The sequence below is a fragment of the Hyaloscypha bicolor genome (assembly GCF_002865645.1).
Source record: "Hyaloscypha bicolor E unplaced genomic scaffold K444scaffold_118, whole genome shotgun sequence".
Taxonomy (NCBI): domain Eukaryota; kingdom Fungi; phylum Ascomycota; class Leotiomycetes; order Helotiales; family Hyaloscyphaceae; genus Hyaloscypha; species Hyaloscypha bicolor.
In genome coordinates this window covers 1676564-1700401 of record NW_020194620.1, presented here as the reverse complement: position 1 = coordinate 1700401, position 23838 = coordinate 1676564, and the positions used below count along the sequence as shown (strand labels likewise).

General features: G+C 48.5%; 7 protein-coding genes across 7 annotated transcripts; 3 read left to right on the top strand and 4 right to left on the bottom strand.

Moving 5' to 3' along the window:
* Positions 1 to 234: 234 nt before the first annotated feature.
* K444DRAFT_645212 (multicopper oxidase) lies at positions 235 to 2475 on the bottom strand (the record flags this gene model as incomplete). The annotated part of the gene is made up of 8 exons (XM_024885065.1): positions 235 to 391; positions 441 to 933; positions 979 to 1142; positions 1192 to 1412; positions 1462 to 1956; positions 2006 to 2130; positions 2193 to 2309; positions 2364 to 2475. 8 exons carry the CDS (start codon positions 2473 to 2475, stop codon positions 235 to 237), a joined length of 1884 nt encoding a protein of 627 aa, XP_024733437.1.
* Positions 2476 to 4370: 1895 nt separating this feature from the next.
* On the top strand, positions 4371 to 5658 carry K444DRAFT_645211 (iron permease FTR1; the record flags this gene model as incomplete). Its single annotated transcript, XM_024885064.1, has 4 exons — positions 4371 to 4526; positions 4576 to 5021; positions 5070 to 5268; positions 5317 to 5658. The coding sequence occupies 4 exons, from the start codon at positions 4371 to 4373 to the stop codon at positions 5656 to 5658; spliced, it is 1143 nt and encodes a 380-aa protein (XP_024733436.1).
* A 1464-nt stretch (positions 5659 to 7122) lies between these two features.
* Positions 7123 to 8739, bottom strand: K444DRAFT_616366 (Dor1-like protein). Its single transcript, XM_024880914.1, has one exon. The coding sequence runs from the start codon at positions 8671 to 8673 to the stop codon at positions 7210 to 7212; it is 1464 nt and encodes a 487-aa protein (XP_024733435.1). The 5' UTR covers positions 8674 to 8739; the 3' UTR covers positions 7123 to 7209.
* A 452-nt stretch (positions 8740 to 9191) lies between these two features.
* K444DRAFT_645209 (Metallo-dependent hydrolase) lies at positions 9192 to 14712 on the top strand (the record flags this gene model as incomplete). The annotated part of the gene is made up of 4 exons (XM_024885063.1): positions 9192 to 9204; positions 9253 to 10103; positions 13988 to 14059; positions 14110 to 14712. 4 exons carry the CDS (start codon positions 9192 to 9194, stop codon positions 14710 to 14712), a joined length of 1539 nt encoding a protein of 512 aa, XP_024733434.1.
* A 1282-nt stretch (positions 14713 to 15994) lies between these two features.
* On the bottom strand, positions 15995 to 18717 carry K444DRAFT_66917 (uncharacterized protein). The gene is made up of 5 exons (XM_024887490.1): positions 17837 to 18717; positions 17488 to 17774; positions 16823 to 17430; positions 16560 to 16769; positions 15995 to 16512 (listed from the first exon to the last, which is right to left on the bottom strand). The coding sequence occupies exons 1-5, from the start codon at positions 18383 to 18385 to the stop codon at positions 16148 to 16150; spliced, it is 2019 nt and encodes a 672-aa protein (XP_024733433.1). The 5' UTR covers positions 18386 to 18717; the 3' UTR covers positions 15995 to 16147.
* Positions 18718 to 18804: 87 nt separating this feature from the next.
* K444DRAFT_616356 (uncharacterized protein) lies at positions 18805 to 21932 on the bottom strand. Its single transcript, XM_024880913.1, has 4 exons — positions 21530 to 21932; positions 21099 to 21473; positions 19412 to 21043; positions 18805 to 19363 (listed from the first exon to the last, which is right to left on the bottom strand). Exons 1-4 carry the CDS (start codon positions 21626 to 21628, stop codon positions 19049 to 19051), a joined length of 2421 nt encoding a protein of 806 aa, XP_024733432.1. The 5' UTR covers positions 21629 to 21932; the 3' UTR covers positions 18805 to 19048.
* Positions 21933 to 23064: 1132 nt separating this feature from the next.
* K444DRAFT_632915 (PEBP-like protein) lies at positions 23065 to 23748 on the top strand (the record flags this gene model as incomplete). The annotated part of the gene is made up of 3 exons (XM_024883536.1): positions 23065 to 23195; positions 23293 to 23627; positions 23678 to 23748. 3 exons carry the CDS (start codon positions 23065 to 23067, stop codon positions 23746 to 23748), a joined length of 537 nt encoding a protein of 178 aa, XP_024733431.1.
* Between the last annotated feature and the right edge of the window lie 90 nt (positions 23749 to 23838).

The following is a 23838-nucleotide window of genomic DNA, read 5'->3' as shown; positions in this document are numbered from 1 at the left end:
AGGGGCCGAGCTGAGCCGATGCAGTCGCACTTGCTAGCTCGACCGAAGCAGAATTTATAATTATTGACTTCTAATTCATGATTGAAAACAAGTTTTATTCAATGACTTTTGGATCTATTCTCATGGCCATCGTAATCGTCATCAAAATATATCTATTCTACACATGCACTGTTCCATCCGTCCATATGCAACGCCACTGCCAGCTATTCACAGTCCAAATAACACCCACCTCCATCATCTAGCCGTCTGAGTCGACCTCTCGGGTAACTCGACCAGAGCCGTTGCCTGAGTAACAGGAGTAACAGGGTCGCGGCTCTCCCGTTGGTTCATCTCAGCAATGCGTCGCTCTTCAGCGACCTTGCTAGCTGCTCCCATGTCGACACTGCCGTACCTAATAGCGATTAGTCAAGAATCTCAGGCAACGAAGAAGGTAGATTTACCATGCAATGACTGCTAATCCGGCCAGAGCAGAGATGCAACTGAATACAAGAGCAACAATTCCACGTGCTGTAAACCCTGCGGGTAATGGCTTGGGGGGCGCGTTGGCTCCAGTCAAGTCCAGTACATTAACCGTATTGCCAGCGGCATTACCTGCAGTTGGTACATTCGCAGCTTTGCACGCGTCGAGGTGGTTTTGGGGAATAGTCAAACTCTTTTGGATCTCCAAAGGAGCTTCGACCATGGTCGCGATCAAACCTTGACTCATATGCCACTCGATATGGCAATGAAACAGCCATACTCCAGGGTTATCAGCGGCGAAGCGAAAGACTAAGTAGCCATTCCTATTCAGAACAACCGTGTCTCTTCGCATTGGGATCGCTGGATAGTTGATTTGGCTCGAGTTACTTGAATCAAAATCTCCTGCTTCCTCGCCGGACCGCGCGACAGTCTGGAAATTGTGGCCATGAAGATGGAACGGATGTTTACCAGCGTCTGTTAAAATATCAGAAGGTACGAACGAGCGAAGCACATGCTTACCGTGATTATTGACAACGATCTGAATGATCTGGTTGTGACCCAATACGAACGAATTAGAAAATTCTCCATAGACCATAGGGTTTGTTGCGTCTTCTCCAGTCGTCATCACTGTATAAATTGTTGGGACCTTCTGATAAACATAAGTGATGTTCTGGAAGAAGGCACTATGGCATTGTTAGTACTTGCTATGAATACTTTGGAACGCATTCTTACTATGGCTTTCCATCTCCCAAAGCGCCCATCGTAACATCAAGAGTGATGATCTGATCAGGTTCTGGTAGGAGTGGCTTCTTGTCATAGGGAACCAATCCAAAGTCATCCAAGTCGTTGAATTTATTCACAAGTACTGGAGTTGGCAGGGCCTTGTCATTACCATAGACTAGCCAACCGGTCACATTATTGTTAAAGCCCTTTGGAACCTTGTCAAATAGTTTCTAGATATTATTAGTCAGAGCTCCATGTCAAGGAAGGAAGTTTATTAACTGTGTCCATGCTGCCGACGAAAGCATAATTGGTAGATGTCTCGTTCTTCGTAGTAACCATGAAACTGCATCGCTGGCCAGCAGAAAGATAAATCATCTCAGCTTCAGCTTTCTCAGTATAAACTCCGTCTACCTCAATGATGGTCACGTTGTGTCCCTCGAACCAGATGTACTGTGCTGCAAAAGCTGCAACGTTGGCAACATGGAAAAGATAGGTCTTGCCAGGTCGGACGGCGACAGTCAGATTTTGTGTATCGTTGAAAAGCGCAGCCTGGGGAACGGGCTCTCCCCCGGTCGGATTGGCTTTGGACATAAACTTTGGAAAGAGGACCTGCATTTCCTGATGGTACCAATCTGAGACAGATAAAACCAGTTCTTCATCGAATTGGTCCTTGTAGGGATGGTCAGGGTCACTGACGATGAATGGAGCTCTGAGTCCATCAGGATACTGGCCGCTGGAGTGGCTGTGATACCAGTATGTGCCAGCTTGCTTGACCTAAACCACCTTAGTGGCGAATTCGATTTTCTCTTGGCGTTTGACTTACGGTGAAGTTGTAAGTGAATTGAGATCCAGGTTCAATCCCACATTGGCTGACTTGAGCAGCGCCGTCCATATCTGTGGTACCATTTTGGAACATACCATGGAAATGGAGAGTGGTTGTTTGATTTCCTGGAGACAATCAATTAGACAGAGGTCCTTCGAGAAAGGGGAAGGTGTAAGCGGGTGTTTACTTAATTGATTGTTGACATTGACCACAACTGTATCATTAATTGTTGCCGTCATAACTGGCAATGGCCAATGTCCATTGATACCAATGGTTGGTCTCTCAGACTGTCCATCGGGATTTGCTTTGCGAATGTCAATTAAACTTCCATGAACTTCCGTCGAACAAGAACACTCACCTCTGACCCAGGTGATATTGAAGTCGTAGATGACAGTAGCTGCTCCTGCAATGTGAGATAGTGCGAGGAGCAGTACTGAAAAAATGGGGAAGAAAGACAGCGAGAGCGCCATATTATTTCTCAAATAATACCTCGACGTAGACGTGGGATGGTGATCAGAATAGCTGAGTTCAAGTCAGCCTCTTCAACGGGCTTGACTTGACGGCGAAGTTCGAGTTCTAGGCTTCTGGTCAGCCAGTCTTGCAAAGAGCCAATGAGGTCTCAGAGCGAGGCCTATCAGCGAAGCAGCACCGGTGATTAGAAGAACAAACCTAATGAAGGAGTGGAGACGAACGAATAATCCACACTAGGGACCGGGGGGGAGAAAGTCGAGGTGATCGACCAGATAATTGATTAGATTAATCTGATTAAGAGCTGAATGCTACTCGAAGCTTTATCAAATGGTACCTTTGGCCTTCGTGGCTGCCAGGACCGAGGTTATAATTTGATGCACCTATTTCGAAAGATCCCCGTGTGACGGAAGAACCGTATTGTGGTGCAGGAGGTGGACGTGATGATTCGGTAACTGCATGCAGCTGGGACATGCAACTCGGGAGAGGCTGTTCGGAAGAATGAATCCAGGACCCAGAGAGGTGGAACGTTGTTTAACAGGACGTATGAGATCTATGTTGGGGCTCCGGGGTGGTTTTCTCTTTAGCGTCGAGTCCGTCAAAGATTGAAGTCCGTGTGGGGTTGTATGGCAGTCGAAAGATGTAGCAAGGAAGGCGAGAACAGACTGGATTCTAAATAAATCGTGCGCGTTATGGTACCTGCCTGCATTGACGAGGCTGCGGAGGCTGCCAGAACCCTGGTGAGAATTGAAGATTGTGGGTTCCTTCCTGGCAAAGAACAGCACGGTTAATTCCCTCGCTGCACATGTCTTTTACAGGGAGGTCTGTGAGTTTAGGAGTACCCACCTCTGAACTTAGCTTCTGGCTGGCAATTCGTCGCGTGTCAAGGGGCGGGGTTTGTTGTGGTCCTGTGGACACAGCGGGGATGAACGAACGAACGATTGTAGGAGAAGTCGATATTCACAGTCTGATTTTCGTGGGCTGGGCCTGGGTTCCAATCAGCTGCAGCCCGCAGGCGGGGATGCAGGTCGGCCGGATGTTTGCTTTTGTTATCAGATTCAGTCCGATGCTAGCATTGGCTGTTCCCAGCTGTGTGGCCAAGGACTGCCGCTGCGCCATTGAATTTCCAGATGCCTGCCAGTCTGCCAGACTGCCAGACGGCCAGACGGCCAGTTGCGCTGTCGGATCAGATAACTTTGCCGCTATCCCTCTTTGGGCCCAAGCGGGCGCACGGCATGCACTTGCTTTTTCCAGGGGCGGGCTGACTCTGCACTTAGGGCAATCCTAGCCGGATGATTCTTCAACAAGACAACCTGGAAATCCTTGAGACCATCCCGATGATGATAATCCGCACCGTAGCAATCCAAGGACGAAGTCAAATCCCGGCTTTGCGTCGTTTCTGAATTCAATTCGTTAGTGGTCCTTGTCCCTTCCCATCCTTTCATTCTTCTTCGCGTTCTCCCCACAGCCAAGACTTGAAACCTCCCCGATTCCCGCGGGGCTCGACTATCACTTCAGCAATCAGATCCCCCTTCGCGATCTACGCCTACCTCGACCCAGCCAGCTCAATTCGACTACCTTCCGATCGTCGACCTGACTTCTATCCACTGGCAGCGCATTTCCTGCTATTCAGAGGGGATCCTTGGTGTCGTACAATCTCGAGAGCTGCCCCTACGAAGGCACGAAATTTCCCGCTCCCGCTTAATCAGATCCTCTTGCATAATCAGATCCTCCTCAACACTATCTTCAATCCCGAACAACACAATCCTAAAGAGACTTCTGGTGCCATACGGTTTCCCCTTTCTCATTCCACGGGCATCAGTCCTGATCTTCCTCATCCAAAGGAACCAACCCATTCGATCAGCTGACGCGACACGGCTTCGAGTCATCAGCAGTCATGACCGTGAACGTCTTTGCCGTACCCGTTTTCTTCGTGGTCTTCCGGGAGACACTGGAAACTGTGGTCGTCATGTCAGTGCTTCTTGCTTTCTTGAAACAAACCCTCGACGGTCCAAATCGAGATCTTCCAACTTACAAAAAGCTGGTCCGGCAGGTAAGGTCGGTCTTCAACCATTGATACCATCCTTCTCACACTGGTACAGGTTTGGCTTGGCACCTTGATAGGCTTTGGAATCGTTATGGTCATCGGAGGCGCCATCATTGGAGTCTTTTATCGCTTCGGAAAGAACAAGTGGGCTAAGGCGGAATATATCTGGGAAGGAAGTTTTGCCATTTTCGCCAGTATACTCATCACCTTAGTTGGTGCTGCCCTCCTTCGCGTGGCCAAGATGCAGGAGAAGTGGCGTGTTAAGCTTGCCAAACAGGTAGAATATGGACCAATGGCTAAGCTCGGCTGCTGGGCTGCGTTTGGACTCTGGTGTGAGAAGTATGCAATGTTCGTTGTGCCGTTCGTTACCGTTCTCCGAGAAGGTCTTGAGGGCGTGGTCTTCGTCGCTGGTGTATCATTCTCGGTGCCAGCCACTGCAGTACCTATCCCTGTCGTCATGGGTCTGGTTGCTGGAAGCGTCGTCGGATATTTGATCTATAAGTAAGTTCCTGCCCTTGAGTCCGTCAGCCATATCTAACCCTGATCAAGGGGTGGTGCCTCGTCCAGGCTCCAGCTCTTTTTGGTTGTCTCGACCTGCTTCCTCTATCTCGTCGCTGCCAGTCTCTTCTCCAGAGGCGTGTGGTATTTGGAAGCAAACAAATGGAACCAGATAGTTGGAAGTGATGCCGCGGAACTCGGAGCCGGAGCTGGTTCTTATGACATAGACCAAAGTGTCTGGCACGTCAACGTAAGCTGTCCTCAACCTCTCTGATGACATGTCCCTCAAATTTTATAGTTCGGCAATCCAGAGATCAATGGTGGCGGAGGATGGGGTATATTCAATGCAATCCTCGGATGGCAGAACTCGGCCACCTATGGTTCGGTCATATCGTACAACTTGTACTGGCTCTCTGTCATCATCGGTTTCTTGCTTTTGCGATACCATGAGAACACTGGCCACCTTCCCTTCATGAAGAGCAAAACCCCTGACCACCAAAAAGTCGAGGTCTCTAGCGTAGAGAATGCGAGCGGCACTAGCAGTGGTATCTTTGACACAAGAGGAATATCCTCCCAAACAGACCCCGAGAAGGCGATTGCAACTGTTCAGGCCTTGCCTGCCAGAACCAATTCAGAGTGAACAAAAAATATATTAATGATGAACCGGGGATAAAGAGCGAACAGATAGATAAAGCATTGGGTGGAGTTCGGATTGCATTTGGTGGTGGCTGCATGCTCACAATCTATGAAGGTATCACTTCGAGCTTCTCCCTTGTAGATATTTTTTGCAGAGGTACATACTTGACCTGATGATAGATTACTGGCACTGTTTGCCATTGCCATTGCCATGGAGCAAATACAAGCATTGTACATACCCTGGCGTCCCGGTCGATGTCCATTGTTAGGGGTTTGTTGGCGTTGCACAGTGACTCCTGAGGCCACAAATACGTGCTCTGTGACCCACCCAATGCTGACACGTCCAGACTGGGACGGAAGTTGAAATTTGTCCTGTTCATGGCCGAGACCATGTTCGTGTAGTGCTGGCCGCCTGGTGTTAAAAGTTTTGGGGTGTCATCCAGATATGTTGGTCCAAGTTGGGCTGGCAACTTGACTAGTCTGGCTGAGTGTGCTTTGTGGTCTTTGTTCTTTTTTTTTTGACTGCCTGGTGCTGAGGCACCCCAAGAGGGTCCGTGGTTTTGCTGCGAGGAAAGGGCTGGACTCCATGATGTGTATCGGCAACGACTTTCCCACTTGAGTAGTGCTCACAACTGTCCGGTGGCCGTGGGGGTACCACAAAAATGAATCTATAGGATAATCGGTACAATTCGGCGCGGACATTGAAATTTTACCTGTTGCTTCTTGATGCCGCTTTCGTGTAGCTCTGTCAGCGGTGTGTTGCGTTGTATTTTGTGAAGTGTTGGTGTAGTCCAAACCTGTTCAGTCAGTTGGCCCGAGTGGAGGCAGAAGAAGACGACACCATCGCCTCTAACTTTTTTCTGGTCCTATCCGTTGGTTCTGTGGTCCATGGTGGAAGAGTGTCTTGCGAGTCATTTGCGTTCGTTTGATGGAGGTGGGTGGAATGAGAGGTAAGGATCGTGTCAGTGACTTTGCCATGGTTTGCGCAAGCTTCGCTGCCTGGAGGTGCCGCAAGATGAATTCTTGTGTCGATTGGTCCACATTGGGTTACGAGACGATTTTCACACCTCTGGGGTCCTTTACCTTGTCCCTTTCCTTCCATGTCTCTTTAGTTTCGTGGCAACAGACAGAAGGTTAGGTTTCAGCTATTTCCCTTAACTCCAGGTTGTCGATCGACTTCGCACTGGAAAACTCCAAAAAGATTGTATTTGATGCTGAAATCGGTATGAAGAGACAGCAGGGCCAAGGGCAGCAGTTCCAAACTAAATTAGAAAAGAATGAAATTGCGGAGTGGTGGTATTGTGGTTTCAAGAGGGAAGGAAAGAAAAAGTGGGCGAACGCCACTTGCAGGGATGCTGAGAAATCCGGCCCTTCTGATTGGTCGTGGCACGCTCCCACAAACGGGCGGCGCAAGAATTAATCCACACCCGGGGGAAGAGCGAGGTTCATTTGACTTTTACTATGGGGGGCTTGGCTTTCCTTCTGGGATTGAGACTCAAGCCTTGCTTTCATGAATATCTATTATCTTTTCTATTTTGTCTAGTTCATTTAAGCCTTATGATTCTCGTGACCCAACCATCAGTTCTAATCTACCTGCCAACACTCTATGCTTTCGGATCACTTCTACCCATTCTTCGCTATCTTCATTTTCCTCCTCGGTTTCTTTTGGCTCGTTGAGGACTGCGAGGATCATGCTGAAATCCCCACCTAATCTCCCTAAACTCCCTGCGCAATACAAAACTTGCGTGAGCAAGCTGTCCCGACTACTCCTATCCCTCACATTTGGGAGATATTTCCTCAGTGTCTCTTCGAGCATGCCTACCAATGTCAACGGGAACGTCCCCAGCGCACTGGGCAACGGCATCAACGGATCTTCTTCCGCCGGTGCCATTCCCATTCCCTTCAGTAAACTCTCTTCATGAACATTTGTGGTCGGAGGGAATATGCTTCTGTACATAGAAATAATCGCAAAGCTTTGTTCACGGAAAATTTCAATGTAGCGCTTCAGGTATCTCTCTGTCTGTTGGCCACCCTCCCACTTACTTCTCTCTTTTCCTGACTCCGTCTTGTCGGGCTTGGACTCTTGTAGCCGTAACGTCTCTTGATCTGCCAATTCTCGCAATGGCTCCAAAGCTCCTAGCATTTGTTGTAAATTCGCTAGTCTGCAGACCAAGAATAATGACCCCAGACTTCCTTCCTTGGATCCCCCTCCCCCTCCCCCGGCCCGTTCAATGGGATTCATTGCAGATGCAATATTTGAAGAAGATGGTGTCGGATCGAGCTCTGGCGCTACACGCCGTAACCAGGATATCGTCCTCATTGCACCTGCCAGCTTCAATGAATTTGTTTTCAAGCTTGCAATGAGATTTGTGGCCATATCTTGCATCGCCTCCCCCGCCTGCTTCTCCACGCTCGAAATGAGCGGTGACTCTGGGTATAAGCCATGCAGACGTCTGATATGTGCGTTCAAATCCAATGCTGAGGCGTAGTTTAATGTAGCATTGGAACTTGCTCCAGAAGTTGCCGCAGATGCTGAGGCAGTATTGGATGTAGATATTGCGGAGGATAGTAGGGTGGGGAGGTCGAGGATGTCCGCGAGGCGGTCAATGTTGCGGGATAGGAGGAGGGCCTTTCTTCGCCGGTCGAGCAGGGCGTTCTCTGCGCGTATATTGTAGGTTTCGCTGAAGTGGATGGCGGCATCGTCGAGTTTGGGGAGGGCGTCTCGAAGTGAGGCCGTCGATTGTGCAAGTGTGGGGAGAGTTGTGCTCAACGTTGAGAGATGTGTGGAGGAATCGATTATGGATTTATGGGAGCGCTTGGAGAGGGATTGGAGGGAGAGGAGGAGAGAGTGAGTGGTCTGCGAAAGGGATTGTGGCTCAGTACTTGTCAATGAAGATAGCGGGAGGGCGGTGAGGCGGTTCAGGTAGGCATTGGTGGTTGGATCATCGGAGGTCGGTACAGGTCGAGGTGATGGCGTGTCAAAATAGGGGACCAAGAGCTCATAGAGTGGATCTGCCATGTTGAGCAGTAGTCCACTTCTCCGTTGTCCGTTGTGAGGTCTGTGATATGTTGCGTTGTGTTGTACAGCTATCGATACTCGCTTAAAGAAAAAGAAGCTTTCTCCAAGTTCGCGGGCCCGAAGCTTTATCCCTCAACTGCGTCATCTCATCCTCGCGTGGGTACTCCGCGCTGCACTTTCAGTCCTATACTATGATGCGTTATTGAGGTGTCTCTTCTTCCCCTTGTATTCCCCTACAGATGTCGACTCAAGAAGCAAATCATGTGGCGCCAGATCTGAGCTTCGAGGGTGTGCATGTTGCTGGGAAGCCTACTTGCAGCAAGTTCGATATATGCTGTAGAGATGGGGTCATAGTTTCGCTCGAAGAGCACAAGCCAGCCCAGTCTGATGGGGAATCTGGACCACGATTTCTGTCTCCAAGTCTTTGTCACCCTCACATCCATCTGGACAAGTGCTTCCTCCTCTCTCATCCGAAATATGTTGATCTGCAAATCGAGAAAGGAGACTTTGCGGAAGCAATGAAGTTAACAAGTAGGTTTATTTCTTTTACTCTCAACTTTCATCTCTTATACTTCACAGGCGAAGCAAAGACTCGATTTGAAGCAGAGGATTTAATGGATCGGGGCCGCGCTCTCATCGAAGAGAGTGTCAATTTTGGAGTCACACACATGCGAGCCTTTGTCGAAGTCGATCTTGGAGTCAAATACAAGTGCCTAGAGGCTGGCTTGGCTCTCAAAGAATTGTTCCGCGACCGTTGCTACATTCAAATCTGCGTTTTTGCTCAGGATCCAATCTTCAGCTACCCGGACAAGGGAAGAGCCATGATGAGACTACTCGACGGTGCTGCGAGTATGCCTGGCGTTGAGGTATTTGGCAGTACTCCCTACGTCGAAAAAGATGGCAACCAGGAGAAACAGATCAAGAATATGGAGTTTAGTATAAAGACGGCCAAACGCTATAAATTGCACTTGGATTTTCACATCGACTACAATTTGGATCCAGCCAAGCAAAGTATGGTCACGGAGGCTTTGAAACTCCTCCATGCCATGAATTGGCCATCAAACTGGAACAATTTTGAATATCGAACCATCATCTTTGGTCATTGTACTCGGCTCACCCTGTTTGATAATAGCGAGTGGTTGAACCTCTGCGAGAAAGTCCAAGGATTGCCAGTTTCCTTCGTTGGCCTACCTACTTCAGATCTGTTTATGATGGGCAGACCGAAAGAGGAAGAGGGAGGAGGTCACAGGGTTCGAGGCACACTCCAGGTTCTCCAGATGATTAAGAAGTATGGGCTGAACGCTGCTATGGGCATTAACAATGTTGGCAATGCCTTCACACCCCAAGGCAGCTGTGACCCTCTCAGCTTGGCAAGCCTCGCTGTTGGTGTATATCAGGCTGGGACCAAGGCAGACGCAGAGCTGTTGCTAGTAAGTGTCGACGTACTTCTTTTGGAAGGATATTGAAGTGACTAAAGTGGCCAGCAATGTGTTTCTAATCGAGCCAAATTGGCTATAGGCATCAATCTCTCGGTATCTAATGATATTGAGCTTGATATCGGAGACGCTGCGGACTTGTAAGTATCCTTGAGTGTACTCCTCCATATGGTAACCATCCAGCAACCCCAATGTTTTGTCGGGACTCTGTACAATCTTCTAATCTCTACTTGGACCCCCATCTTATACGTTCTTCCTATTTTGTGCTGAGATTACTACTCTTGTTTTCCAGCTCGAGTTGAGTTACTAACTTAATATCAGTGTTATTTTTGGTGGCGAGTCTGCCAATGGGCTTGGATCATTCAGGTCTAGAAAAACAGTCCAAGAGCTGATCTATGATCCGTGCCAAGACAGGACGACCGTCTTCAATGGGAGGATCGTCAGCCAGTAACCGTGGCTTGCGGAGCAGATAATTAAAAGCATGATTTAGTCTTGGTATGTTCTCCTGTGACGGTTTACGATTTCTTTTCACAGGTGAGGTACTCTTTATTCGTGCCCCCTAGTGAGGGTCTCCGTCCACAACAAGGTAACTTGTTCTCCTCTTGTTTCAAAAGATGTACTTGCTTTGTCCCTTTCGTCTGTTATATTCTTATTTTAAAGCCTATTTTTGTCACATCTCCTCAGCCAGTACACAAGATCCAGAAGCCGCTACTGCATGACGTGGAATATTGTGATGCTTTCGGCTTCTCCATGCATATACATGCACCGGCCCGAGTAGGGTGCCATTGAGCATGCGGAACTGCGCTAAGAAATTCAGCAACAACGGCGCGATTGAGGCATTGATTGGCAAGAGTAAATTCCGAGCTGAATATCAGTCATTCCAACCAGGCTCTGCCGAATAAAAAGATGCAGCCACATTACAGGGGCCGACAAGGTCCAATCACACCGGCGATCACACACCGGTAATCACACACGGGAGACATCAGAGGGTGTATGCAATAAGTCACAAATAAAATGCCGTAAGAAGCTCAGCTTGAAGGGTGGGGCATCATTACAGCGTTCCCGAAGTTACCATTTTCAAGAACGGTGGAGAAAGTGGTTTATGCGAGACTCTGCAACCTAAACAGGCCATTGCAGACGACCTTACTGGGGCTTTGAACGAACGACAGCCTTATGAGTATAAATAAAGACCAGACGCCGATAAAGGAGAGGCGGGTAGGTACTTTGGACCCTTGAAACCCGTCTTTAGTAATGGTCTTAATAGGCTTGTTATTCGACCAGACAAGTATCTCCATGCAGCGCAGAGCCTCGCCGCCTGGACCCCAACATCAAGTTCACTCCATCATAAAAAGCCACATGTTGCAAAATGATTCGTTTATGGATTTGTGAGAGATTTTCATCTTCCTCGATGTTGATTGACCAAGGCCTGTGCCGTACAACATCAATATCGCTCTGGGGTGGTGTTGCAGGGCAGAGGAATACTGCGCGTGCAGTCTTCGGACCTGACAAGAAGCATATATAAGCGGTCAGACTCCGACTGATGGGGTCTTGGAGCACATAAAAACCTCCTTCAGAAATCAAACTTCACTCACATCCCTCCTGCATTTTACTAATTTCCCTCTCCTACACATCAGTCTCTGCAGTCCATACACGCTTTTCGACTTGAGATATAACCATCAACATGTTCTACTGGGACCGGAGCTATTTCGAGCTCATCTGGAGCATGTATAAGAAGAAATCCCTCCTCTTCTTCTTCTGGTTTGGAAGTAGCCACCAATTCTGCACCATATTGAAAGTCCTGCACTTCCACGAATGTCAGGAGATAGTCTGGAAGATACAAAACAAGAACTGTGCTATGGCCTCTGTTGGGGTGAGTAGAAGTCCACTCCGCTGCATCTCCACGTGTCTCTTATGCTTACTGTCCAAGGAAGAGCACAGTCATGGCCCTCATAGCGGTTACCTCCCTGCTTCTCCCCTTGACTAGTGGAGTGAACTGGCTGAGCCGTAGCTTGTGGATCGCTAGCATGTTATCAGCCTTCGTCTCGGTGGCTTTCTCTTGCAAACACCAACGCTTCATTGGGAATCTTCTGCTTGCAGACAAGCGTAATCTCTGGGAATTCAAGAAGTTCCTCCACGATGGCAAAAAGAAAGACCCAGCGAAGCCCAAACTCAAAGTGGTGTTGCTTCTCTCCGGCACCAGAACGTTCTTCGAGCACTCATTGATGCTATACACAATCGGCCTTGGCGTGTATCTCGGTTGCCTCTCTCAAGGAGGTCCGACGTCTAAGGAAGCTGGCCCTGGGCAAACCGACAATCGGAACACATTCATCTGGTTTTTTGTCTTCGCCTTCTTCTACTGTTTCGTGTACCTTTTGATGGATTTCATCACGAATACGAGACATCTTCATGGCTGGACCTGCCACTTGCAGTGGTACGATAAATATAAGGTTCCTCCTTGCCTGGAGGGTTGCAACAGCAGGATTTGCAGCCCTGGGGATGAAGAAGATGCAGAGCTCCCCCTCGAGCAAGGTGAAAAGCTTCCTAGTAAACTGCCGCGGCTGTTGGGGGTGCTTCTTTCCTGGTGTCCTCAAACATCACGATGCAAAGGGACTTGTCAACGCGACAGGCCTGCTTCTGCACAAAGTCAACAACAACAGAAAACTAGACCAGACGAAATTTGGCCGAAGGACCCAGAAACAGTCGAGTACATTACGGCACCACGAGATACTGTTCTGTTAACAGAGACTACGTCTCTAACCAGCCCCGCTGAAGTCGTTGAAGCAGAAACCTGACGCTTGGGCTAGGAGGTAAAACGGCGGATGAAAGAGAAAGAGGGGTGGTCTTTCTTCAAAGAAACTGGCAATCCTTCACTTTTTACAGGAAGAACTGCTTCGCGACGCCTCCACATATCTTCCCCACGCTTTGATAACTAATATTAATGTCATTAAGATCAAGGCTGAGTCGAACTTTTACCTCCGAATCATGCTTATACGGCCCCCGTGGCTTTCCATTCTAAATCATTCCTCGTGCCTCTGACTCACGTGGTGTCTGAAGACGCCCATTCAGCTCACGTGCGGCGGTCAGCCTTGGGCATGATATACATCCCAAGTCATGTTGCCTGTTCGTCTGCCTAAAAAGGTCTGCCTGGAATAAACCCTAGAATGAATTCCAGGGTCTTCATAAATATATATAAGTAGACGCAAACATCTTGATTTTCAAGATCTTGCGTCATCGAAGACCCTGAAATACTTTGACCCCTGGAATTTCGGTGCCGAAAGCGGACTAGCACACCCGTTGATTTGTTGGGAACGCTGACGAGCATCTTTACGAAGGTACATCCGCCGCCAAACCTCCAGCACAGCGCGACTCACACGGCCTGCACACTCCATCGCGGCTGGAGTGTGTATAGAAATACCGACCAGATTGTTCGCCCACCCTACATCCTCATTCTCAACCCTTTTCCTGCAATGCACGACCCATTTCCTCTTCCACCCTTGCCCTGGCTAAGCAAGGCTGTCCAGCCATTCGCTGACTATTTCTCTCTGACGACCCTCCCTCTCCATATCCACGAGGTCCTCGGATCGTTCTTCGCATACACCTTCATCAACATCGTCTTTGCTCCTAGGATCTCAACATGGCTGTTTCCGGTCCGCTACCCAAAGCTCTCCGCCGAGCGCAAGATCAACTGGGATGTGCACGTCGTATCGTTGGTGCAAAGCACAACGATTAACTTCCTCGCCCTGTGGGTTATGTTCGTAGATGAGGAGCGCAAGAATATGAGCTGGGAGGAACGGGTTTGGGGCTACACTGGAGCGGCTGGAATGATTCAGGGCATGGCAACCGGATATTTCCTCTGGGACTTGATGATCACATTGCAGCATGTCAACGTGTTCGGACTCGGCATGCTCGCCCATGCTTTGAGTGCTCTCTTGGTATTTTCATTTGGCTTCGTAGGTGCCTTTGAAATACCTGTGGAATGTCCACTAACGAAGCATTCCAGAGACCATTCGTTAACTTCTACGGCTGCACATTTATCCTCTACGAGCTCTCCTCCCCATTCCTGAACTTCCACTGGTTCTTCGACAAACTCGACATGACCGGCTCGAAACCTCAACTCTATAATGGACTTATGCTGCTCTTTACTTTCTTCTGCTGTCGTCTTGTTTGGGGAACATATCAATCTGTCCGTGTGTACCAAGACGTCTGGCGTGCGCTCCACCACAGACCCGCTGCTGCAACCATCCATTTTGATGCGCTGAACAATGCTACCTCCGCAGCACTCGATGCAGCAACCGGAAAAAGTGCAGCGCCAATACACGACGGGATCATGCAATTTGCAGGCGAAGAGTTTGTCCCGCTGTGGCTCGCATTTACATACTTGGGCAGCAATGTTGTGCTGAATACATTGAACTTCTACTGGTTTGGCAAGATGATAGATGCGGTTCGAAAGAGATTCCAACCGCCAAAAGAACAGAGAAGGAAAGAAAAGGCCATTGCAGCCAAGACGACGGGCGCAGACGGCAAAGTCAGAATCGGTGTGGACGAGACTGAGGTTCGCAGACGAAAGGTGGTAGAGGAAGAAGGCATCTCCGCCATTTCATAAGCGACATACACGCACATGCCTTTGTGAAAGTCTGAAATACGATCACAGCATGGCTACAACGGCGTGCCGAGGCGTTGACGGTACTTTTGGTTTAAGTATACTATGGAGCATCGCCTACTATCCTTGTTCCACAGGGACACACTTCGTACCTCTTTCTAATGAAATTATCACGTGATCAACCGACTCCCCAGGAACTAAGGCCTCGGCATTGCCCCTCCTGCCCCTCCAAGTTTTTGTTGGGAAGATTTCCTAAAAAGCGCTGCTGCAGCGGATGAATTGCTTCTCTTGAACAGTGTCCGAGGAAGTGGGGTATTCAGGAGCCACCTTCCAGGAAGCTTTAGCGAGCTTCTGGAGCCCCAAGCTTCATATTGCTGCCTTCTGCGAGGTTGCAAGTTGTCCTTCAGTTAGAAGTTTGTTGGACTTTCCTCGAGAACCATGACTTCTTTCCCTTTGAATGCTGTGCAACTTTTGGCAGACTGAAGTTCTTCGCTCAGAATATTTCACGAGCTTCTAGAATTTACAACCCCGTTCAAAATACTCATTGTGATATGTTCGTAGAAGCATAACTAGGTAACAAAGGAGTTAGCTTTCTTACATTTTAGGTGTTCCACTCGAGTTAATTCATTACAATGCAAATTTCTTGGTTAACCCCCCCCCCCACCAAAACCAACAGCTTAGCTCAAGATATGAACACATTAGCACTTTCACACAACCATCCAGGTATCGAGCATGTGAAATCAAGACTCTGCACCGTGACCATACCCGTACTAATCACCGAAAATTCTCACATTTCCATAACATGGGCTCCCTTCCTCGATAACTAACAATTGAAGTGACTCTCCGACCAATGGATCGCCGACGGATCAATCCCGACCCTTCTACTGAAGGCCCGCGATGTAGCCCACTCACGAATTCCCAACCCATTTCTGGCAAAGTCCTAATAGCGCGGAAGAGTATATCAGCCCTGTTCAAACATCAGAACCGTTCCCCTCCATCCTTCCGTATCCCCCCTTTCAAACCCGACCAAACAACGGCCATGGACTAGTGAGCAATGGACTATTTCCAGTCAATCTCCTGGGGGATAACAATCCCGCGCCACTGCCTGCTTTCGAAGCTTCAAGAGAGGGAAAAGAGACTTACGTAGACGTGTGACAGATTTGTGGAATGAGTCGAAGGGAGTGCTTTACCTTGCTCATGGGTTTGTGAGGAATGGGTTGCGGATGGCGGTCTACCTGCCGCCGTATAGGTTCTAGTATAGAAGCTCTTGAGATTTCTTTCTGAATCGAGTCATTTTCAATCTCACATGCATACACGACTCCCCTTTTACCTGAACATATCGTACGTCTCAACTACCCAATTGCCCCATTTAGTAAACTCCAGCATTGGTTTCAAAATACAATGCCGTATCCAATTCCACCCAAATATCCAAACATCTCTAACTCATCTCGTACAATCCCTTCTCACCCCGATCGCTCAACTCCGAGACGTTAATCACATGTCCTCCTCTCACCGCAGACTCTAGGTCCTTTTTCGAAATCTTGCATCTCGCAGTGTATTTGCACTGCTTCTTCTCCCCAAAAAAACTCTCCTCAGGAGAACTGCAGCCGAAAAGTTCGACGAACAACACCCAGATGATAAGTCCCGTAACTATCGAGATAAGCTGGAGAGAATTGAGGTGGTGTGCTGTTGGTAAGCAGCATAGGATGATGCAGACAGCAAAACGATTCGCCATGCGTTTTGATTTTCGGACTCGGATGCCCATTGCTGGGTCTTTGTGTACGTGGCAGATTGATATGATGCCTGATTTCGTTATAAAAGATGAACGGGGAGAAGGGGTGGAGACTTGCCCATGCAGAAGAGAGCTATTCCGAGTCCACCACAATAGAACCATCGGAGCCCGATGGGGATTTCGGGGTCGGATTTGAGTATATAGGTTTCTGTTAGGTCTTCGATTTTCGTGTCTCTGCAGTCGGTCGCCAAGACGAGTTTTGAGAGGGCTCCGGCTGCGAGCACGAAGCTCATAATGAATGGGAGATGTGCTGTGCTCCATGCCATTGCTAGAGGTCTTTGTTAGCAGATTGTCGAGAAAGTGTTGGACTAACAAACTCGCCAGAAGTAACGGTTCTACGGATAGCATGCGTATACAAATCTGCGCCGTCGAGCTCAAAATATATCCAGTTGAAGCAAAATGCTTGGACAAGTCCTAATGCAGCTTTGCCAAAGAACGCATTGAGCCCGAAGGATGCTGCGTTTTGGTAGATGATGGCAACGACCGAATATCCAAACACTAGCGTCGTAAACGCATTTGTCCTCTCCACTTTATGTTCGATATTCATCGCAGGGAAAAACTCGAATACACGTCTAATCCACTCTACTATGCGTCTCGGAAACATCGGGCCACCCGCTATGGGTTGTGCTCCTTCTGGAAGCGTTAGACCACGGATGATCAGAATAACGAACATCGGTCCAGTTAGCTCGATAAAGATGGCGGCCCAGATTAACCCAAGTCGCTGAGGCATGTCGACATATATCGAGCCAATCCAAATCGCACTGGGGATGACGGTCAGACCGACATGAACCAACATCATGCCTCGGACCATGGGGATGACCCAAGCGAGGAGGAAATAGTAGGCTCCCATGAAAAGACGGGCAGCAAGGTAGAAGGCAACAAGCATAGAATAAGTCTCCCCAAGAGCATCCAGCATATTGGTCGTGAGCCTACATCCATTGTCAGTCGTGACCTTGCCAAACGACTTGTTCGGAGAAGACACCCACCCAAGAAGGCACGCCATAATCGTCATCACTGATAATCTCTGAAGGATGTCGTCGGTCTCAAACCAGCTGATTATAAGAGCGAGGTCGCTCCACAGTTTCCAGCTCATAATAAAAGTAATCGAGAACCGGAGAAGTTCATGTCCTGTGGGATCCTCTGCTGCGTGATCTCCGTTGATAGCGAGAATTCCAACATAGAGGAGGTCAACAAAAAGCTCAAAAGATGCTACTTCTGTTCTTTCTGAGGCTCTCCACAGAAGCCCTTTATGGAAGTATTGCCGGACAGTAGGCTGTTTAAGATCAGTACTCCCATTCATCCAATCACAGCAGAATAACATATTCTGTGATATACCTTCTTATAAATCTTCATGATCCTGCCATTTCTCTTCTCCGATTCCCAATCCTTTTTCTCATGATCCGGGTCATGGAACCCACTAATCGACGACGCACTCGAGCCCGGAGCAGAATGGTCATCATACGTTCTCAGATGTGCAGAATACCCATACTTGGAGAAGTTGGCATCCAGCTGGACAGCATGATCTGACAACATATGCAGCTCCGAGCTCAAATGATCCAACTCCGCTCTAACGTTTTCAAATTCATCATAATCCGGACCATGCTTGGCCCTGAGCATTTCCCGTCTTTCATCATAGTGGCTGTGCACTTGACGAAGCGCTTCCAAATGCTCTGGTGAGCCGGAAATCACAAGGTCGAAAGGCTCGTCCTTCTTGATAGCGGTAAGTCTTTGGCGTAAAGATTCTGCTTCTTCTGGGGAGAGAGCTATGTGCACTTTTCGTCCATCGGGGAGTACGAAGTGGCGTTGTCGTTTGGCCCTGTGATGGCTGTGACTGTGCCCACTGGACAATGTGACGCCGGTGGTGGTTGTCGGCGTGCTGGACATTGCGGTCTGATGAGGTGTATGTTAGCGTGAAGACGGACTTTCAGTCAAGGTCCTTTCATGACATGTTCGAAAGTTCTCGCTGCGATGGGAGAATGTTTTGTCTCATGCAAGATTTGGGATAACTCCGTGCCGCTCGCTATCTGCATGCGGCTTACATGGATTCTTGGCTAGCTTGGCCCTCTGATATGTGGCGAGATGAGTGGCTCAAGATGAGGGGGAAGGCTCCGGGAGTTTTACGTTGTAGCTCTGAAAAGCAAGTTACCCAGTGGTGGAAGCACGTTTTTCAGCTTCAAAAAGCGAAGCTGTAGGGAGTTGAGGTTGGTTGTGAGAAATTAAGGTTCATGCCGATGCTGATCCTTGAGGCCCCCTATCTTGCGCACGGATGATATTCCGCGCCTTGAACGCAGATCAGATGAAAACGACTCTACATTTTGGAATGGCAGTTGGTCAGTATTTAAGAATGAGTAGTCAGTTGGTGGGGTTATTCAGTATAGACATGGCCTTGATGCTCAAACATCTTGTACCAGAGTGGGAAAAGTACAGTTTCCACCCCAAAACCCAGGATCAACAATACAGTGTTCTACAATCATCATCCGTGACTTCCATCCTCCCCCAAATGCATGCGCCCATCGAACTCGTCTAACGCCACAAGCTTGAGCAGGCCTATATGCCCACTTCACCAACGATCTTGGCTGCCTCTCTATATGTTTTAAGCAGCTTCTCGCACTTCTCGCGCTCTTTCTTCACGGCGTCGTCTTCGTACAAGAGTTCTTCGAATAAGTCTTCCCGGTAGAGCTCGCTGACCAGGCGGTTCTGCACAGCATCCTTTGAGTGGTTGACCAAAAGGTGCATGACTGCCTTTGGCACTTGATCGGCTATCGACTCTCGCACAATATTGAAGTAGGATGAGATCAAGGCCCGGATCAGCTCCGTCTCCATGGCTTCGCGGTCCGTCAAAGCAGGTTCGTTGTTGTTGCCCTAAGTGAGATTAGTTTTGGTCACACGAAAAAGTGTTAGCAAGCTTACGAATGGAGAGTTATAGTCATAGTCTCTCTGCGCCCTGCCCAACTCATAATCATCTTCCCGTAATTGCTGAGCCGGAGTCCTATGAATTGCTCGTTCCTCTTGCCTCCGAATGCTTTGGCTGAAACTTGGCTCTGTGCTCTGACTCACGTGTCGTCCCAGATTAGGGTTGTGAGCTGAAGATGATCCTTGCCCTGCTCCAGGTCCGCCCGGCAAACCGCCCTCCTTGCCAAAGAAGTAGTTCAAGAATGAATCTCGGGCACCACCAACAGCTTGACCGTTGAATCGAGGTGGCGAGCTAGATCGCGCACCGTTCATTGTAGCAGCGATGCCGCCCGCACCATTTTCACGAATCGCTGGAGACATGCTTCGCCCTCCTTTGTGAAGCTGTTTTCGGTGCGCCAAATTCTCAATCTTCTCTCCATTCTCCTCATCATCTTCTGGTGTATCGGCGCCATTAGCACCAAGCTCCTTTTGTATTTTTCGCTGCCTTCTTTCTCTTTCCTCTTGCAGGAGTCTCTTTCTCTCTTTTTCTTGCTTGTTGGTGACTACATTGCTCATAGCAGCTGCGGCACCAAGGAAATTAGGATGGTTGGTGTTTATGTATGCTCTCTGTATAGCGATCAGCGATTCGACATAGTTCGAGGCTGGCCCAAGTCTTTCCCGGAGGAGATCAGAGACAACTTCAATTAATTTAGCTTGAAGGCGAGGGAATCTGGTAAGTTCTGTTGAGCCGCAAGTATGGCAAATCTTGATGAGCTCTTCGTAGACCAGCTCGACACATCTTTGACTGGGAATTTCCAAAAGCTTGATTTGAGGTTTGACCAAGAGATCAAAAGCGAGCTCGGGAACGAAGAGACTGGGCCGTGGTCCTGTGGAATTCCGAATCGCTGTTCGTATATCGAGCGCAGAGAGATTTGTTGTGGGGTCTATCGTTTCCAAGGAATTTCCGAAGACTGAGTTGAAAATGTAGTATATCCTGGCACCTCCGCATAGTTCTTTGGTTGATATTTCTGTTGATGTACCGTCTATTGAAGAGATAAAAGAAGAAGCAAACCGGGTCATTAGTTGAAGTACGAGAGACCCTCTGTGCTCTTTGCCGCTGAAGTGCATGTCTCCGTAGCTGGCCAGTTCTTGTTGTGTTTGCCCCATCAACGTATTTAGTCGCGCTTTGATATCCGGTAGCCGCTCTCGAATGTGTGCCATCAAGGTTGTGTTCAAGCTCTTTGCCAAGAACTGAGTGCCACATCTGTTTGCCATATTTCGGTACGCTGGGTGATGTTTGAAGAAGTCTGCTTCTGATTTCAAAGCCTCGGCGAGAGACTTGTTGCCTTGAATATCCTGTTGTGACCGGTTGACAACGCCAATAAATCCGAGCTTCAAGGGATATACCCTCCCGGACAAGATATCTAGAGCATTTGTTCCGTGATCCATTAGATCAATCTTCGTGAGAACCCCAATCGTCCTGCGGCCCAAAGGATCGACATGGCGGGCAAGCTTCAGTGCCTCCGAATTCACAATATCGACATTAGCAGGAGAAACCGCCAAGATAATGCTGTTAGGTTTGGCAATGTATTCGGAAATGAGATTTCGGGTCTGCTTCTCAATATCGGTTGGTTGATCGCCAATCGGGACCTGTAAGTTAGAAGTCAGTATCAAGCTATATATGTCTGAACCAGAGTCTAGACACCTTTGTCAAGCCAGGTAGGTCGACCAATGTCAAGCTCAGAACGTGTGGAGAGTAGATTTTGAGGTTTATTGGCTGTCGGTTGATGCCCTTGTTATTGCCTGCTATTCTCGCCGTCTCGTTTTCGATTTCCCGCTTGACATCTTGGAATTCCGTAAACCTTCGATTTGGGATGTGGTGGAACTCGGCCCATTCTGGTTGTGTAGCTACCGCGGCAGCTGTGTGAGCTTCTGGGGAATCGTCATCGGTTGGTATGTTGATGAGCTGGAGAATGAGTGGTCTTCGAGTAACGATTCCACTGCCGCGCGGTAGAAAGTCTCGACCGACGATATTTTCGAGGACGGATGACTTTCCAGAGGACTGCGAGCCAACGACCACCTTGAGGGAAAGTTAGCTAGGGTCAGAGATAATGGCAACGATGAGGGGTTTCATACAATCTGAGGAAGATCTAAACTGTCATTGCCGATAGTGTTGAAAACAAGATCCTGCAACTTGTTGACTATGCCGAGCAAGTCCTCACCAAGAGATGCCATGTTGCTGATGGAGAGGAGGCGAAAACGTCCAGGAGGGAAACGGGCTCAGGACTTTGTTGCGTCGCGTCGAACGAGTTCGCAGACGTGTGTTCTCTCTGACCGAACAGGAACGATGCTGGCGCGTGAATATGCCGCTCGAGGGGGCTCTTCAGGGGGTTCCAGGTCGCACTACCCAGCAAGACTTGTTGTTGTGGCTCTTGTTGATAAAATGCTCGGTGTTTTCCAAGGCTCTTGAAGATTAAACCTTATGCGTCTTGTTCTCGCCTGCACCGCCACTAGTTCAGCCACAGCTCCAATAAACTTATCTCTTGCGTCTTATGGCAACACACCGAATTGTTGACATCCTCGAAATGCTCGATGGTTCAAGTGTTCTTTCACTTCCGAAGGACCAAGGTTCTACCAAAGACGAGTCAAGTTGAAATGCGCGTGAGCTTCCAGTGAAGTTCCTTCTCTCTCTGTTAGTCGTGTCGATTCATGTGACGGCGGGGATGAGTGCGTGGGAAATCCTTGCATCTATTTTGAAAATAGTCACCAGGACACTTCTACATCGTTCTCGCCCGTTCGCAACTGTGTCATTTTGTTGGTAACTGAACCTATCGATCACAAGATACCGGGCTCTTAAGAAAGTAGTAGTTCTCAACTTCCAAATCTCACAGCCAGAGGATGGACAAGCTTGAGGACATTCAACTGCGCGTTGCCCAATCTCAGGCTTGTAATCAGAGATACCATCTGTCACGCACTCATTTCTATCAGATGGAGTCCACAACGAGAAGTCCAAAAATCGGCTGGCTGCCACTGGCTGCATCTGTTGCACAGTTTTCTAGCATGATTTCGACGTCAGGAAACTTCTCGATCGAATTTTCTTTCTCACGTTTCGAGCTTGGGTAACTTTTAGCGGATTAACCTCGCGGTGGACTGAAAAAGCAGTACTAAACTCTCGATGTCTTATGTTAATTAGTATGTTCCCTCGACTTGCAAGTAGAATCAAAGCATCCCTCCTCGACTATCTCGGAAATCAAGAAGGATACGATTCGTGCCTCTCTAAAGTCCAGCCAAATCTACGGCTTTGACTTGGGGCCTTGGTAATCGGTGCCGCTTTTTTGTCCACCTCGAGCCACCCTCAAGTATTCGAAGTCATTGGTCTTTGCGAAGGAGGCTTGAGGTCCGGAACTGAAAATGGAGACCATTTTCATAAGTTCACGAAGTTTGCGAAAACCAAGGGAAATTTCTCTTTGGACGGCTTTCAGAATTCTCTAACGCCGGCCAGACTTCTCAGGCAATTTCGATGACGTCCCTCTGAGTTTTATCACCACCAACGTCGATGCGGGGTCCACGCACGCGACATCACAGATGCTAATCTTTCAACATTGCAAGAATTGAACCTGAGGTATTTCGCTCACTAAGTATCTGTGACCTGAACATTCCATCTTCTCAGAATGCGCGTTAACTTCCTAAAAATTCTCCTTCTTATCATAGGAGCAGCACGCCTCCGCGCCAGTCTCACGTCCCCTGAGCATCAAAAGCTTATCGGGCAAAGCCAGAGTGTTTTTGACACGGTCAGAAAAGCGTGGGTATACCCCGTGGTTTCTAACCCTTTTTTTCCTGTTCAATGTTCCTTTCCTACGTCGAACATCGAAAGCATTTTCCAACTAACATCGCTGAAGATTGAAACGCGCGAGCATTATCGATGAAGTGATAGATGACTTCGAAGTCAAATGTTTAGTAGCTCCGTACTATGGAAAGAAAGAAAGAGCTGTGGCTTTGGGCAATGTCTTCAAGGAGTCAACGACCAAGGAGAAGCCATCAGTGAAGATCTATTGCCCACATATCAAGAGCACTCCGGGTCTCACGATTGCTTTGACAGATCCTGATGCGCCCTCAAGAGAGGATCCGAAATGGTCTGAGATGTGCCATTGGATTGCCATAATTCCAACCTCGAGTCAGGATGGTTTCGAAAACAACTTAGGAGATAGTGCAGACGCAAAAGAACTCGTCAAATGTAAGCATTTCCTTTAAATGTTCCTCCGCATCTAGTAACATCAATTTCAGACAAGCCTCCTAGCCCGCCTACAGAGACCGGATATCAGAAGAACTCTGAGAAAGGTGCTTCATTGACTTAAGGAAGAGAAGCTCTCAGAGGCAAGAGCTCCTGTTAAATACACCTGCAGAACAAGGAGCCTATCACATTAAAGATATGCAGGTCTCCAAAC

What these genes read in the sequence shown, in the direction of transcription:
- K444DRAFT_616366 (XM_024880914.1), bottom strand. Translation starts at nt 8,673, where the DNA reads ATGGCAGATCCACTCTATGAGCTCTTGGTCCCCTATTTTGACACGCCA.
- K444DRAFT_66917 (XM_024887490.1), bottom strand. Translation starts at nt 18,385, where the DNA reads ATGTCCAGCACGCCGACAACCACCACCGGCGTCACATTGTCCAGTGGG. An exon ending in TCATGAAGATTTATAAGAAG is followed by an intron (nt 17,775 to 17,836) that starts GTATATCACAGA and finishes GATCTTAAACAG; the next exon opens with CCTACTGTCCGGCAATACTT. An exon ending in ATTATGGCGTGCCTTCTTGG is followed by an intron (nt 17,431 to 17,487) that starts GTGGGTGTCTTC and finishes CAATGGATGTAG; the next exon opens with GCTCACGACCAATATGCTGG.
- K444DRAFT_616356 (XM_024880913.1), bottom strand. Translation starts at nt 21,628, where the DNA reads ATGGCATCTCTTGGTGAGGACTTGCTCGGCATAGTCAACAAGTTGCAG. An exon ending in GTTTAGATCTTCCTCAGATT is followed by an intron (nt 21,474 to 21,529) that starts GTATGAAACCCC and finishes CTTTCCCTCAAG; the next exon opens with GTGGTCGTTGGCTCGCAGTC. An exon ending in ACCTACCTGGCTTGACAAAG is followed by an intron (nt 21,044 to 21,098) that starts GTGTCTAGACTC and finishes TCTAACTTACAG; the next exon opens with GTCCCGATTGGCGATCAACC.